We start from the raw sequence: 15,387 nt of genomic DNA, 5'->3' as shown, positions 1-15,387 counted from the left end.
ACATAACAAAAACATGTGAAACTTTTATGGGTGAGAAAAGTAACCTGGAGCTAGGGATACTCGTAGCAAGGATAGAGTTTCAAAGCCACAACCCAGAGCAGCCCCAAGCACATGAGAATGTGTGACTATTGTTTGTTTACAGCACATGTGCTGGTTTAGAAAGAAAGATAGAAAGATAGATAGACAAACAGATAGATTGAAGATATCCATATCTGATCTTGAGTGAACGCTGACTTAATATGCAACCACGTGAATAGCTTTTAGCATAAGTATGTCAAAACTTGTTTACCGCAGCCTGTGTCCAGCTGCAAGGAAGCAGACTACCCTTTAAAGTTACCAAACGACCCCAACTAAACTACAGTTCAAGTCCAATAAGATCGTCAGAATTGTCTGTCATTCGCAGTCTGCCTTGCCATACATCTATTTGATTGAAGACACCTACTGTTCCACACATAAATGTCAAGTTTCATAATATTTCCAGTGCTACAGTGTTTTTTATAACTGGAGGAAAGCTATGAGCTACTCTGAAAAAAAAAAAAAAATTTCCAGATAATGTGGATTTTCCACGCGGCTGGCCAAAACTTTACCGAGAGAGAATAAAAGGTCAACTGCAACTTAGAAAGTCTCTTCTATATATTATTTCACAACGCAATGATCAACTTCTAGCATCGCATCCCCTTCCTACGCTTATTTTTCGGGGTGCTCAGTGGCTTTCTATTTATCACTCCGCTCACCGCGCCCTCCACCCAGGGAAGATGCATAAAACACTTACCTTCTCGCTTTTCCTAGTTTTTTTAGGAAACTTTAACTCCACCGAGAAGCCCCAGTGGCATCCCGAGCGGCTTTTTTTTTGCAACGCGGAGCCCGGTGAAGTGCAATAATTCCCCGTGCGGCTCCAGGGATGCAAAATGAACAAAGGCCAAGACGGTTTGGGTTGTGGTTTTTTTTTTTTTTTTCCCTTTTCTTCTCTTCCCCTCTTTCCAGGGCTGCTCTCCTCTCCCCAGGCGGCTTTGACATTGATCTGAAGATCGCCATCTGGTGGCAAAGAAGCCCCCAAACCACCGCAGCCGTCGATCCGACAGCCAGTCCGCACCCGCGGAGCTCCGCGGGTGCGGACTGGCTGTCGGATCGACGGCTGCGGTGGTTTGGGGGCTGTGATCGCTCACCCTCCCGGTGTAGAAACCTCCCGGAGAAGCTCTGCAACCTTTATAGCGATGCCTTTAGTCCAGGCGAGCGGACGAGTCACGGACACTTTTTATGGCCACATTGTCAAAGCAAGACAGAGGATGCGATTTTATTGGGCTAGGAAATCAAAACCCCGACCAGAGAAACTCCAAGGCTTAACTGTCTCTGGGATTGGCTCTGAATGCCAGTTAATTTTTAACCAGGAAAAGGAAGCTTGCTGGCTTCAACTTTCATTGCCATTCAGTTCTCCATCAGTCCCTCTGTCCCATCATCCGTCCGTCTGTCCATCTCCTTTTAGCAGGCATTTCCCCTTGCATGCTAGACAAACAAATAAACAAAGTCCCCCTCTCCCCCCTCACTTTTTAGCTTTTCCTTTTGGTAGAAGTTGTCTGGCTGGGTGGTGGATGTCAACAAAGGCCCCAAGTCACCAAGTCCTTCACCTCAAGGTTATGGGTGATGTCCAAGCAATACAGAAGTTCAAAGCCAGTAAACAATGCGAAAACAGAATGTACTTTCTTTTCCCGATTAGGATTGGGGTCAACATTAAAGATTCCCAAAACACATTCCTATCTCAGCTATTGTTTGGGGTCTGGGATTTTTTTCTTCCCCCCCCCTCCTTTCCTCCTAACTTTCTCCCTCCATCCCTCCTCCCATTCACCCCCTCCGCCCGCCGCAGTCCACCCCCTCCTTGCCTTGGAGATCAAGGACAATTTCAAACAGTCCATTTCCACCACACTGCCGTGTGGATTTTCTTTTTTTTTTTTTTTTCCCCCCCAAACACAACAATTTTCTTAGTTCTCTCACGCTTTTAGCCACATCCATCGCCAGGCTTGGACCTTCCCTTTGGCGCTGGGCTCATAAACCTGCCCTAAATGCTACTGGCACCACAAACATTTCCCGATCAGTTTTCCTGGAGCAAACAGCAGTGTCACATCAGACCTTGGAGCACAGGACCTTGCCCTGTTGGCTACAGCAGCTTAAGGAAAAGGCCTAATGCACAGCAAGCTATGAACACGCTTTTCCTTTTCCTATGGCCCATTGAAACGATGCTTGAACAAGCCTTAGGTTGACTTGTTACCTCCAGAGTAGATGATTTAGCTGCGAAGTTCACAAAAGAAGAATAATTCCCCCCAAATGACTGAACGAGGTCATGAGGAATTTTGGGTCCCAGAGTTATGTCGGTTAAAAGAACGTGCAGTAACGTAACGCCAGAGTAAAAATATAAAGTTTCCAATTTTTTATTTTCCTTGTGCGCTGTTCCACTGTATACATGCAACCAAATACTTTCGTATATTAAAAGAATACTGTATATACATATAGATGATACATATTGAAAACAGTGATGTCATATAAACATATTGCATTTTGTGAACCGTGTCAAAGAAATCACATCCATTTGGTAAATTTATTAATCAAAAAACATTCTTATCACCACTTTGTTGCACATGTAAAGACGCCCCATGCCCTTTAGCCCCAAAGAAAGTAAAAAAAAGAAACCAAACAAGGGAAAAATAAAGGCATTCGAACAAAATAGGTCATGGGTTCTTTTTTTTTTATTATTTACAAGTCTTGTAAAACACCGTTCCTGTATGAAATATACATTCAGATATTCTCAACAGCAAATTACCTTAAGATAGAACACCGCATCCTTTGTAAACTGATATAGAATTTTAAATATTTTCCTTTTTTCCTTCTTATCTCTTTTTTTTTTCTTTAAATTGCATTTTTTTCACGCTTTGGTTCCTGCAGGGAAATATATATATTTATAGATATTTAAAATAACTCCGAACAACTCTCCATTCTTTGCATATGTCGACTGGGCGACAAAGTAGAGCTCGTGACATTTAAAGCAGACAACAACAAAAATTACCATATTTACATCGTTTGGCTTCTGTTTAAACTCCTCACTAGTCACCTTTAAACGAACATGCGACCGAGTTATTTTAATGATCCAATGTCAGTGCATTGCACAACTCCAAGTTTCAATTAAGTGTTGTGTGGTATTTGCTAAACTGTCGTTCTCCACAGGTATTTCCTGAAGAAAGTTTGTGAGCCAGAAGCCAGAAGCCAGAAGGTTAGTTTCCTTTATGGAGTTGTTTCTTTGAAAATGCTGGAATTCATACTTTTTTTGTCGTTTTGCTTTTAGTATTTAAATATGATTTGTCTCCGAAAAGATGGCAACGCATCGCCAGTTGTCATAAATATAACGAAAGCTAATTAAAATTTGCTAAATCTTTTTTTTTTTTAGTGATTGTTTCCTTAGGATATATGGCGAATTTATACCTGATTTTTAAAAGTAAATACTTAAGTCTTTCATTTAGTTCTCTTTCTTCCCCCTACCCCCTCACCCCCAAAGGAAACGCTACTAGAACCATCACTACATCCACATTACAACTGCTCGCGGTTGGCCCCGTGAAGGTGTAGGCATGTCGTCCCCCCTTCATTTAGTTCTGTCTGTCCTGTCCTTGTGTCCCCCCCCATTAAATTCTCCTTTCAACCCCATGGGCAGTGGAGCCCTCCCTCCATCCTAGACATTTTCCGCTAAGGATGGAGAAAAGATTATCTCTCAGAGTTTCTATTTGCAGTGGTCCTGGTTGGGTGAGCTCGATCTGGCCGTGTCCAGACAGCAGCACAGGGGCGAGGGAGGGCCAGGGTGGGCTAGTCCGGGGACAGAGGGGTCCTATCGCCCCCTGTCCCTGCCCAAAGCGGTGGGTAGGCTGAGCCGCAGTGCCTGGAAAGGTGAGGTATGGATCCTGCACTCAGAGGTGACGTGCACGTTTAGAAATGGATGCCACGTGTGTCAAAAATCAAAGCGATTCCAGTTGATATGTAGATAGATAGGTATAAAAAAAATTTCATCGTTGAAGTTCCAGAGTAGATTTACATGTATGTAAAACCTCGGATTCTTCTAGTCCCGTCAGATACACACCTCCTTCCTCCATGTAACCCCTTGGCTTGACCTTGTCAAGGGCGAAATCTGAATTTAATCTCGTCTTGAAAAACGCTACGAGTTTTAAAGTAGTGGATTAGCTGAGTAATATTGTAATCGGTCCCTGTTAATTTTTTTTTCTTTCATTCTTCTGTTCTGAAACCATATTTTCACTTGGCGGTCGGTCAGATTGAGCATTCGGGAGAGCTGGAGGCGTTTCTCTTTGTTTATGTAGACGCTGAAGAAGAATTCCCTCTCTAACTCTCTGATCTGATATTTGGTGTAGGGGCATCTCTTTTTACGGGTCCGTTGTCCACCTGTGGAGCGACAAAAGGCAGAAGCGTTTGAGACCCGGGGGTGGCCGGGGCTGAGCAGGGGGGGTGGGAGAGCAAAACCCATTCGTGTGGAAAAGACGCGTTTTGCCGGCTCGGGGAGCGGCGTTGGCAGGTCCAGGGCTGGGACCGGGACCCCCCGGGACCCCCCGGGACCCGCAGCCCCGGGCAGCGCGAACCCCCCGCGGGGAGACGCAGGGATCCGGCCGCGTTGGCTCCGCGGGGAGGGCGGCCGGAGGAAGGAGCGGTGCCGGGGTGTGGGGGGGGGGGTTCCTGCGGGTTTCACGAGCTGCAGAAAAGCCTTTGTAGGCTGCTCGCCGGGCGCCAGACACAGCGGAGCAGCCCCGGGAGCAGCCGTCACCTGGCTGCCTGCAGCGGGCGGGGGGAGCCCAGCCCTCCCCGAGCCACAACCCGCTCCCTCCCCATCCTCGCTCCCCAGGCTAACCCCGGCTGTGCTTTCCCAGCAGGGGAAAAAACCCTGAGCCCTAGGCTAAGTCGCCTCGTTCTCCGCCAACCGGCTTTTTAAAAGGACGTTTTCCAGCACCGCATCGAGGTATTCTCCTCTCGATTAGCCATTACGGTTTTAAAGTTCATTAAGCAGAATATAAAAGGTTTCAAGGTTCAGGAGCTCTTTGCATTAAACGTAGCCGCTACCCCTTTAAAAACTTCCTTTTCTGGTACAGTTCATTGTCGAGGTATTTTTTTTCCCCGAGCCCTACACTAGCTTTGCCTTTTAAAAAGCCCACATAAAAAAATCAGGCTTTGACAGATTGAATAACAATTGTAAGTAACAAACTGTTGGACAGAAGGCAACACGTAATTGCCACAGTGCCTTAGTAAAATGGCTTCCTTTAGACAAAAAGGCCAGCTTTAGGTTAATTTGTTTCTTTTAATATATTGCTACAGTTCAGGCGGCTACTTTATCTGTTAAACGCTATTCTAGCGCAATCGTTAAAACGGCCAAGGCTTTGAATCCAGCTCCTAACTAGACTTCTGGTGCAACACATGGCTTTTATAAAATCACTGGATTACATTGATATCAAAGGAGTCGGGATCTCCTTTCTTTCGCCGGCACCGAACATACGTCGCTATATTTTGGAGAGTTGACCACAGAGATCTTTTTTATTATTATTATTTAAGAAAAAGAAAAAAAAAAGAAAATTTTTTTTAAAGGCATCCATTGCCCGGTGGGTATTTCACGGCCAATTTCAGCACTAAACACGTGATCTCGCCTTTTATAAGAAAGTTTTGTTGGGGGGAAACCTAAAGGCCCTTCGTAAACCTTATATGCTTATAAAACAGCATATAAAAATTTAACAGCGGCGCTGCGCCGGGTCCCGAGCCGCCTCGCCTAGAAGCGCTCGGGCGCTGCCTTTATACGTACTGGAGCTGCCGGATTTCTCCTCAGTGTTGCCGGAAGACGACTCGGGGCTGCTGCTGCTCTCCGGCCGCCTCCTCCTCTCCTTCTCCTTCTCCGCCGCTCTCCCGCAGCCGCCCTCCGAACTTGAAGTTGCCGCCGGCGCCCCGGCGCTCGCCTTCTCGCCGCCCTTGTCCGCCGGGTAGTCCGCCGGGGGGGGGTTGTCCGCCGCGCCGTAAGCCGTCTCGAAAAACTGGTCGAAAGCCTGCGGCAGGACCCCGTTCCTGCCCACCGTGCTATAGAAATTGGAGGAGACGTTGGAGCCCGGGTGGTAGACGCCGGCGCTGCTTTTCCCGAACATCTCGCCCACGCTAGCGGTGCTGGCGGCCGGCAGGCAGTCTCTGTGCATGATCTCCTCTGCCGGGTAGCAGTGGGGCAGGTTGTTCCGGGGGTGCCACTTACTGGAGGGATCAATGGCATATTCCCTGAAGGTCACTTCTCGCACGGGTTGGACCTGGGGCAGGTTGGAGGAGTACGAGTATGTCATAGGGCGAGAAGACGGGGTCTGGGGCAGAAAAGAAGGGAGGCTGGAAAAATCAGGACCCGAGACGTAGTAAGTACAACTTGGCAAGTACATGTTAGAGGAACAGGGAACACGCTCATCAAAATCCATCATTAGGGGCTACCTCGGCTTCTCCGCATTAGCTGAGCTTAACATGATTCTCTAGCGCAGCTGCCCCTTTGAAGCGGCTCCGTGAAGTAAGAGAGATGGGGAGACGTCGGCTGACGTGGAAAGCTCCCCGGCGGCGGCGGGGGGTGCGGTCACGTGGCCCGACGTTGACATTGACGAGCGGCGGCTCCGGGCCCCGCTCGCTCCCTTTGTGGCCGTCGCGGGGGGAACGGCAACAGCTCGTCCCCAGCGCCCAGCCCGACGCAGGTTACCCGTTTGGGGGGTTTGTCGCCTCGGGGGGGGGGGAGGGAAAAGCCCCCCCCCCCCTCCGCCGCTGCCCCACGGCACCCGGCGGCTCGGGAGCGGCGGGGCTTTAGCCCGTCCCCCCGGGGTTAGGGGAGACCGCTCGGTTTGTCCGTCCGCTCGCTGGGGCTCCGAGGAGGAGGACGCAGGAGAGATGCAGGCACGGTTCCTTCTGGTTCTGGGAAGCTGCTTTCGAGCAAGAAACGCTCCTGAAGAAATTGGCCGGATTTTTTTTTCCCCATTTTTTTTTTCCTTTTTTCCTTTTTTTCCCTTTTTTCCTTCTTTTTCCCTTTTATTTTTTCCTTTCATTTTTTTCCTTTTATTTTTCCTTTCATTTTTTCCTTTTATTTTTCCTTTTATTTTTCCTTTTATTTTTTCCTTTGTTTTTTCCTTTTATTTTTTCCTTTTATTTTTCCTTTTATTTTTCCTTCTATTTTTCCTTTTATTTTTTCCTTTTATTTTCCTTTTATTTTTCCTTTTACTTTTTCCTTTTGTTTTCCTTTTTCTTTTCTTCCCCCTTTTTTTTTTATCTTTTTCCCCTCAGGTTTGCTTTCCTTCAGCTTGGGCTTCCCACCCCCAACCCTCCTCAAAAAAAAAAAAAGAAGAAAAAATTAAAAAAAAAATTAAAAGCCCTCGCAGCGCAGAGTTGGTGGTTTGGTTTTTTTTTTTTCTGGAAACGTTACTAAGAAGAATGTGCCAGGGTCAAGTCTGTACTGATTTTCATGGTGAATAGATTACATGCTTGCATTCATGTTCACTTCCGAAGCGCTTAGTGCCTTCCTTCCCTTACTTACATATTAACCTCAAATACCCCGCGCGGCTCCAGCCAAGCTTTGCTAGAGGTAGTTAACGATGTCGGGTTCCCAGGACGCAGGTTCCCTCTCCTCACCCGCTCCAGACCGTCCCTTGCCTCGTTCGCATCGCCAGGCAGCCCTTTAAATCGCAGACCACGGAGCAAAAGAGTGTTTGCTGATCCCTCCGCCTCAACGCTGCCACTAAATACTTGGAAAACCAGTAGATGTTGGGTTACCCCGGCTTGACAAATACTCCGGGTTTAATTGCCAGGAGCCTAGTTAAAATTATTTGACATACTGTTAACCCCTAAGAACAAACTCGCCGTGCCGAGATACTTTCCTTTTTTTTGCTTCGAACCGTCGCTGAAGGCTGAGACCCAGGGAGACCCTCTTTAAAAACGTGGTTAAACTTTTACTATTGTTGCATGAAAGGGATGATATAGAAAGCGGATTGTACAGGGCAGAGACTGAAAAGTACTTCCCTGCCAATAAAAATGCACACCCCACCGAATGAGCAGAGCCAAAGAAAACAGAGAAATACGCCAAAGAATACAGCACCTTTTGAGGCATGGACATCCCTAGGCTCTCGGAAAAAATTTTTTTTTTTTTTGCTATTCTGATGCTCGATTTCAGAAAAGAAATATTTGGGTTCCGGCTGGATTTCATCAAAATAGAAAAACAGGACAGCAAAAGGCTATTGTGAAGTCGGTGCTCTTAGGAAATTAGGCGCAGTTCAAGATCTGTGCCCCCGTGGGCTTTGGAGGCTGATGGAAGGGAAACGAAAATGTTAGGGAAAGAATATTTGGATTTTTCCCCCCTCTTCCTCTGCAGTGCTGTAGAAGTATTTATATATCCGGGGAAAGTTCTCTAGTAAATTCTGGAGATCTTCGGTATTTAAATGTCAACATCGATTTGTTTATTTATTGCTTAGCTTATCGTAACTGACTCAATAACAAATCTAATCATGTTGTGCACAGAGAAAATATTCTCATTATGTATTTTCCCTACATTATAGTTAACTGTTGCGTTTGAATCCAAGCTGTAAATTCAATATTATCAAGTAATTACTTTGTAGTAGAGTAAACTAATTTATTAGCATTAATGTTTATGTGCCTTTTTCGTCTTTTACAAGGGTTACTGTTCACAAATCAAATGCTCCGGACGTATCCCTGTAATGAACTCTTTATTTTGGTTTGCTGCAAGAACTTCTTACGCTTAGTGCAAGTCTGCGAGCTGAACTTGAAATTAATGAATTAATCTTGCAGCTTAACAGATTTGCTAGAAAGTGGATGGAAAGAGATTGCCTTGTCGTCAAAACCGCTAGCAGAAGACTGCAGTGTCGTTTAGGGATTGTAAAAAGGTTTGGGGTTTTTCCTTCTCTCTCCTTCTCTTTATTTTTTTTTAATTTTTTAAATTTTTTTAAATATTTTTTTTGTAACTTGGGGTGGCGTGCAAGAACTCTGATTGTTGTTTTTTTTTTTCTTAACGCTCTACTTCTGCTCTCATTTACTTCCCCCCTGGCTTTTACCGGTGGAGGGGGGGAGGTGGGGTTTGGGGGGTCGGAAGCCCTGGTATTGGGGCACTGATGATTTTCCCTGTGTTCCCCCTTAGCCTTCAATTCCGCCGATGGAAAAACCTCTCCCCATACCCTCCACGCACTCAGACACCCCTCCCTTCAAACAAAAAAGGAATGTATAAGGATTTCAGTGACTTTGAGATAACAAAGGCGCCACCATTGCAGAGCCTCGCCCCGCCTCTGTGTGATGGCAAACAAATTCTTGCACTTGTATTAGGGCTTTTAAGGCTATAATTGAACACGGCGCGTCTAGGAGAGCCGAAAACAGTTCTAGACTGACCTGCGGTTTTATAGCCCTTTGGCAGTCAACTTCAGCTTGTGTCAGGGCAGCCAGGACAGAGCTGCCCAGCGCTTAAGTCGCAGGACGCCACCTCCTCGGACTGCCTGCAGCAGCTCCCCCCCCACCCCCGCCTTTGCAATTTCAATAAATTTCAAACCTTGGGGCTAGAAGTGGGGAGCAGAGCTGGGCACAGGTTTGTATATGGGGCTCTTTTCCGCTCGTCCCCGCGGCTGGTGGCGCAGTGCGAGGCTCCGCCGTGCCAGAGCTTGGGGAACAAAGGGAAATTAAGGCAAGGAGGGCGAGAAGGCAGCTGGAAAGAGGCGTGTGTGTGTGTGTGTGCGTGGGTGTGCGGGTGTCTGGGCATCTGGGTGCGTGCACAGCGCGCACACGTGCAGCCCCGATGCCTGCTTTGGAATCGCTCGATCTTCCCCCCCCGCCCCCCATCCCCTCCCCAAACCAAGCAAGCCTGTTTCTTCCAGCGGCTTCTCAACGCCGGGGGACCCCAAAAACGCCTCCCGGTTCCTCCCGCGAGGAGGGTGATGGGGAAGGCTGCGAGGGGCGCAGTCGACACCCAAGGCGCAGGCTGCAGCTCTGCTTTATTTGCTGTTAAGTGAAACAGAGATAATGTACGCCTAAAGCCCCGGAATGTGCGGGTAATTGCAGGGAGCCTGCTGTTAAGTTGCTGTGTTGAGCACAATTATCAATGTTGATTATTTGGTCTGATGTCGAATTGCTCTTTTAATACTGTAATTGGGACTTCCGCGTGGAGGAAGGGGGAAAATCGAGCCTTCCCCTCGCTAACCTCTCTGAAAAACAACACAAACAAAGGCAGGCATCTCGTTTGGAGAAGCCCAAATGCATTCGTTACGCCTTCCCATGTATTTCGGACGGATTAGAGAGGGTAAAACCTCTCTGAATTTGGGAGCCCTGCAAGGGACAAGCGTGGCCAAGAGCTGGAGAGGCTCCGAGCACGTTTACCCACAGCTAAACTAAACAAAGCGAGGGGGAAAAAAGCTACATCTCTTCTTTGGAGGAATATAAACAGAGCTAGGACGCCTCGATAGCCCAGCTTTTATATATACAGATGGTGTGCAAAGGGAACTGTTTAACTTACAGCCGCTCGTCTCCAAAAGGTCAAGTTCTATAGTATCTAAATTGTTGTCTTTTTCTACCCTGTTTTGCCTGGGAAAAAAAAAAAAAAAATTTAAGCCGACCCTTTACCTTGTCGGCAGGGTGGGTGCCTGTAATTCACAGGAGAAACGTGTGCTAAAAGGAATTTGCGTCAAGAGGAGCCGATTAAAATATTGCACGATCGCTGGTTTCAGTCGTTGCTGCTCCTCTCGCATGGGGAGTCTGAGGGGTGTTACGGCTCGAGGAGCAGAAAATATCTCAGGAATTAGGACGGTGTTTTGAGGGTTAAATACAGTCTACAAAGGCTTGTCAGAAAAAACATGCAATATTAGGGAATTCGCAACGTTGTTAGCGTCGAAAAGCGCAACCCCTTCCCACCTTTTCCAATGAAAATAAGGCCAGAAGGCGATAATTCTTCGCAAAATTTGCCAGGAACGCAGCTTCAGAAAAGCGTGCTTATTGTTTGGATTTTACATATTTCGGGCTCAGAAGTTCTTAACTGGCTTTTCTTCTGTTTGTCTGTTATGGAAAGGAGCTATACGTAGCCATCTTTTTTTTTTTTCTTTTGTTATTTATTTATTTTTTAAACTAAACATGTTCCCTTAGCACTGAAACAAAGGAAGTGTTGCAATAGTTCGCCAAGATTTTTCAAATAATTTAAATAATTGGTGATTATTTTTTTTTATCTCTGCAAGATGGGAATCCTGCGCTGTGCTAGGGGACAGACTATCTATTGTCCAAAACCTGAAGCGGTATGGTTGTGATTTTGCTAGGAAACTGCAGAATGCGTGTAAAGAGATAGAGCAGATGTAAACAAGATTTCAGTCAAGGTTATTCTGACTTCTCGTTGCTGTTGTAGTTAATCGCGTTACGTTATTTCGAAGGCTTGGATGTCTGCGTCCATCTGAGCAGAGTATTTTAGACTGATTTTTTAATATCAATTAACGAAATCCTTTCCTTTCCTCCGCCACCCTCTGTGTCTTTTTAAGTCGCTGAGAGGGAAAATCTTCTGAGGGCGTGTTTTTTTTTTTTTTTTTAATTTCCTCCTCCAATTCTCCCGTTTAGTTTGATCATTAGGATTAAACGGCTATGGACCTGCAGAGATCTAAACAGAATATTTTGCATCCCTTTGCTCTGACGAACACCCGAGGGCTCTATCAGAAGGCAGACCCTGACTCCAATAGCTGCATTAAGCTGTAATACCGAGGGCTTTTTTTTCTTTTCTTTTTATTTTTTTTTTCTAATGAGGAAGCTTGTTCCAGACTAGTAACTTCTCTTTATTTTCGACGACTATTTTCTTGCCCCTTTTCAGCCAAACAGTTTGTTGTCTAATCCCGGTGCCTCCACAAGCGTGGAGAACACCATTCCTCCCTCACCCCCTGGTTCTCCAGCCTCTAAAATTTTGTTGTAAATTTGTTATTTACTCCTCTAAAATTTAGTCATATATAATTCCCGTAGCTTGCTCCTAGAGGAGAATGGAGGCAGATTTGTCAGTAAGGGAGGCATAAGGGGTATTTTCTGAAGCGGCCACGTTTATCAGAAATTGATTGACTGACGACGCTACCATAAATGTCTCTTTTTCTCCCCTTGAACGCTCTGCGAGACATTAAAATGCACATCCAGACATCTACCCACCACCACCCCCCGTCTACCCAGATACAGGTGCAAAAAAAAGGCTGCGGGAGAGGGGAGTCTAGACCAAGAGAAGAGCTCTAACACGAGCGAGAAAGCAAATTTCCCTGGTTATAATCCGCCGGTACAGAAAAAAAAGAGGCACTTTCCACCGACTCGCATCTAGATCCACAAAGAACCGAGTCTTAGCGCCTTTTGTTGTGAGCAGGTTCCAGTCCTCTTTTCACGCCGATATATTTGACGTGAAGTTTAATTAGAGCGGTTCAGGGAACATACCCAGCATCGCCTTGAAAATGCGGTGTTATTAAACGACTCGGTTATCCCTGTGGATGGGCCACATCCCAGACAATGTTCCCATGCAAAGTTCACCCGCAGCTCGGAATTCCGCTTTATCCTACATATCAAGGGAGGGGGGAGGAAAAAGTCCGCTAAAACATTCCCATGTCAACTTACATTTAAAAGTATTGCTAGAACTGATGCCTTGAACTTGACCTTAGATTTGTTAATCCAGGAAATATATTCAGCGCAAGGGGAAAAAAAAAAAATCCTACTGCTTCGCCTCTGACAAACAAGCACCTTTCTGCCTAAAAATTCAGGATGCAAGCGACACACCAGAGTAGTGAGGTATATAAGAGCAAAAAAGTACAGAAAGAGAAACGCCTCAATGCCGAGACAACCTCTTCGTAGCTCGACTGCGCCTGCGATGCCAAGACACACACCTCGCCGCAGAAATTCAAGTCAAGGTAATTGACTGGGATTCTCAGCTAAAGCGGATTTTATAGGATATAAGGTCGTCTCTAATGCACGTTGAATTTTAACAGTGATTTATAAAGGTATTTTTTATTTTTTTTTTATTTTGCCCAACTCGCCAAGAAACACATCAGATTTTACTGTCCCACGCTGCTAACTTTATAGGAGAGTCTTACCCACGTATCGTGAAAACCACCGAGGGAAAGACTTTTCTTCAGCGAGATTGTTTCAAGGGGCGGGTACAGGAAGTATTAGCTCTACTGGGGCTGTCAAATCAACGACTTCAAAGCCCCAACTTCATATTTCGATGGGTTCTCAGAACTGCATTATAATAACGGTACCTGTATTTGTACCTTTGCAGGAAGCTATTTGTCTAACACGAGCTTAAAACACTCTCTGCGGTTGAGGATGCTCGAATATGGCTCTGTAAGGACCGCTTCTTGTCTGTTTTCTCATATTTCACGCAAAGATACTCATCAAAATAGCTCTCCCTGCAAGCCTAATATGGCTGCTCCTGCCTGTGCCGGGGTAGAAACCCTCTCACCGTTCCCGTTATTTCCCAAATCTTCAACAAACACCGACGTTAACACCACTTCTAGCAGAAATCGGAGCCCGCACCGCGGAGATCGGGGTAACTGGGGCAAAGTCCCCCGAGTCAGACCAGGCGGAGCGTGGGGCTCTCTCCTCCTTTCTCTTTCGGTTTGATTTTCCCATCGAATGACTGTACAGCACGGTATTTTCAGTCTGCGAACCCTCGCACATTTAAACATAAACCAGCCACTGCCTGGAGACCAAGCTCATCCGTCTTTGTATTAAAATCTATCTTTTTTTTTTTTTTTTTTTTTAATATATATGCCTACCCTGGGGCATCTCCAAGGCTAAAACCAGCCTTGAAACGCTCTGCTTTTGTGTCCCTCCTCGCCCAAGCCGACTGGAGAGGCCGATTTATACGATCAGGAATAAATAAAAGCACTTTGCTTGGCGCGTGCAAATCAAGGCGATTACGACGAAGTTCAGATTAATTTAAACTGGCAGGTTACAACACCCGGCTGGCATTTTTTTTTTTTTTCTCTCCAGACGCACACACAGAGGCAACGGCGAAAAGCAGGCAGGTTAAACATCCTTCCCCCGCCTCCTTCCACACCGAGCCGGCCACCCTCGTCCATTAAAATCATTTCAGACACACGGGAATAAAACAATCAGGAATAAAAAAACCGAAGAGCAGCTTTTCCACGCAGGCTGAGAGGTAGATAACCCGGCGCAGCAGAAAGCCAAGCAACCAGCAGCTCTGTCTGCAAATCTGCCTACTTCTAAGGCTCTGACCCAGCATCTTCTGGCCCACTTGCCTGCCAAGAGCCTTCTTTGCTTCCCACCTATGCTGGGAAGCAGCATCTCTGGGAAAGGTGGAGCCAGCACCCAAGCTAGGAGAAAACGACCTTAATTTCTCAAGGTGCTCTCCGTCCCCATTAGCATTAGCCCAGACAGACCTTCTTCACCCACCTCCCCGCAGCAGAAGCATCATTTCTGCCTCATACACCGTGGGAGAAGGGGAATGGGGTGAATGGGGGGCCTGGGAAACCCTCCACAAAGGCCTTTGCATGACTTTGCTCCAGCCATGCAAGGGGCTTTTGCGAGGATGCTTGTTGTTGGCTCTTTTGCTTAATTCACCACCGAGCAGCAAGGGGAAAGAAGAAACATTGAAGCCGCTTCCAGGAAGAGCATGAAAATCTTACCTTAGCATCCAGAAGTCTCTTGCCTGCTCAAAAATATGTTTCCGCGGTGACTGACAGCTTGGATTCCTCGCTGGGCTGTAGACATCCCGGTCAAGGAGGATGGATTGCAACTTTTTTTGTTGTTTCCTCTCCTATAGGTTGAAAATACCCGGTCCACAAAAGATTCCTCCTCGGTCTCTCAGTGACTCGGGTTGCTGTTGATTTAGAGATTTATAATTTGTTTGGTTCGAGTTGATGCTCCTACAGACAGAGAGAAATGTAGCCACTAGGGCACAACGTCCTTCCTGCCAGCTTCAGCCAAAACGCAGCAATATCACAGGCTAACAACGATGATTCCTGTTATTATTACCACTATTATTGCTATTTACTTTCTCCTCTCTCTCTCTGTCTCTCCTGGTCTCTGTCACTCCTGGTCCCCTAGGATTTTCGATGGCCGTTTGCACACAAGGTGATTGCAGGAGGCTAAAATGCTGCCTAATTCCATGGATTCCCAGCGCAGGAGGAAAAAAAAAAAAAAAAAAAGAGAGTCCCAGTATTTTTGATCACGGGACACCCGTCCGTTCCTCCCCAGTACAGCCCGGGTCACAGTACAGTAATGACCGTGGGTTGTGCGTTGTAGGACTTGACCTTTCCTACGTAGAAGAGGGCGCTTTCCTCTACGTTACAGGGAGGGGAGGGAGGGGGGAGCGGCGGGAGGAAGAGAGATGCTCTCTTT

General features: G+C 46.5%; 1 protein-coding gene across 2 annotated transcripts; it reads right to left on the bottom strand.

Moving 5' to 3' along the window:
• Window positions 1-3,878: 3,878 nt before the first annotated feature.
• Window positions 3,879-15,064, bottom strand: HOXA11 (homeobox A11). Of its 2 annotated transcripts, XM_069860252.1 has the most exons (3): window positions 14,673-15,064; window positions 5,831-6,368; window positions 3,879-4,431 (listed from the first exon to the last, which is right to left on the bottom strand). In XM_069860252.1, exons 2-3 carry the CDS (start codon window positions 6,348-6,350, stop codon window positions 4,199-4,201), a joined length of 753 nt encoding a protein of 250 aa, XP_069716353.1. In that variant the 5' UTR covers window positions 6,351-6,368; window positions 14,673-15,064; the 3' UTR covers window positions 3,879-4,198. The 2 variants fall into 2 exon arrangements, with proteins under 2 accessions (XP_069716353.1, XP_069716352.1); XM_069860251.1 differs by lacking the exon at window positions 14,673-15,064 and having other exon boundaries at window positions 5,831-6,645.
• Between the last annotated feature and the right edge of the window lie 323 nt (window positions 15,065-15,387).

Source organism: Phaenicophaeus curvirostris, chromosome 6, assembly GCF_032191515.1.
Source record: "Phaenicophaeus curvirostris isolate KB17595 chromosome 6, BPBGC_Pcur_1.0, whole genome shotgun sequence".
NCBI lineage: Eukaryota > Metazoa > Chordata > Aves > Cuculiformes > Cuculidae > Phaenicophaeus > Phaenicophaeus curvirostris.
This window is presented reverse-complemented; position numbering and strand designations above follow the sequence as displayed.

Bases quoted from the DNA above. Each gene is read 5' to 3' on its own strand.
- HOXA11 (XM_069860251.1), bottom strand. From the start codon at position 6,479: ATGATGGATTTTGATGAGCGTGTTCCCTGTTCCTCTAACATGTACTTG. The intron at 4,432-5,830 runs GTACGTATAAAG...GTCGCTCCACAG, and splicing joins GGAGAAATCCGGCAGCTCCA to GTGGACAACGGACCCGTAAA.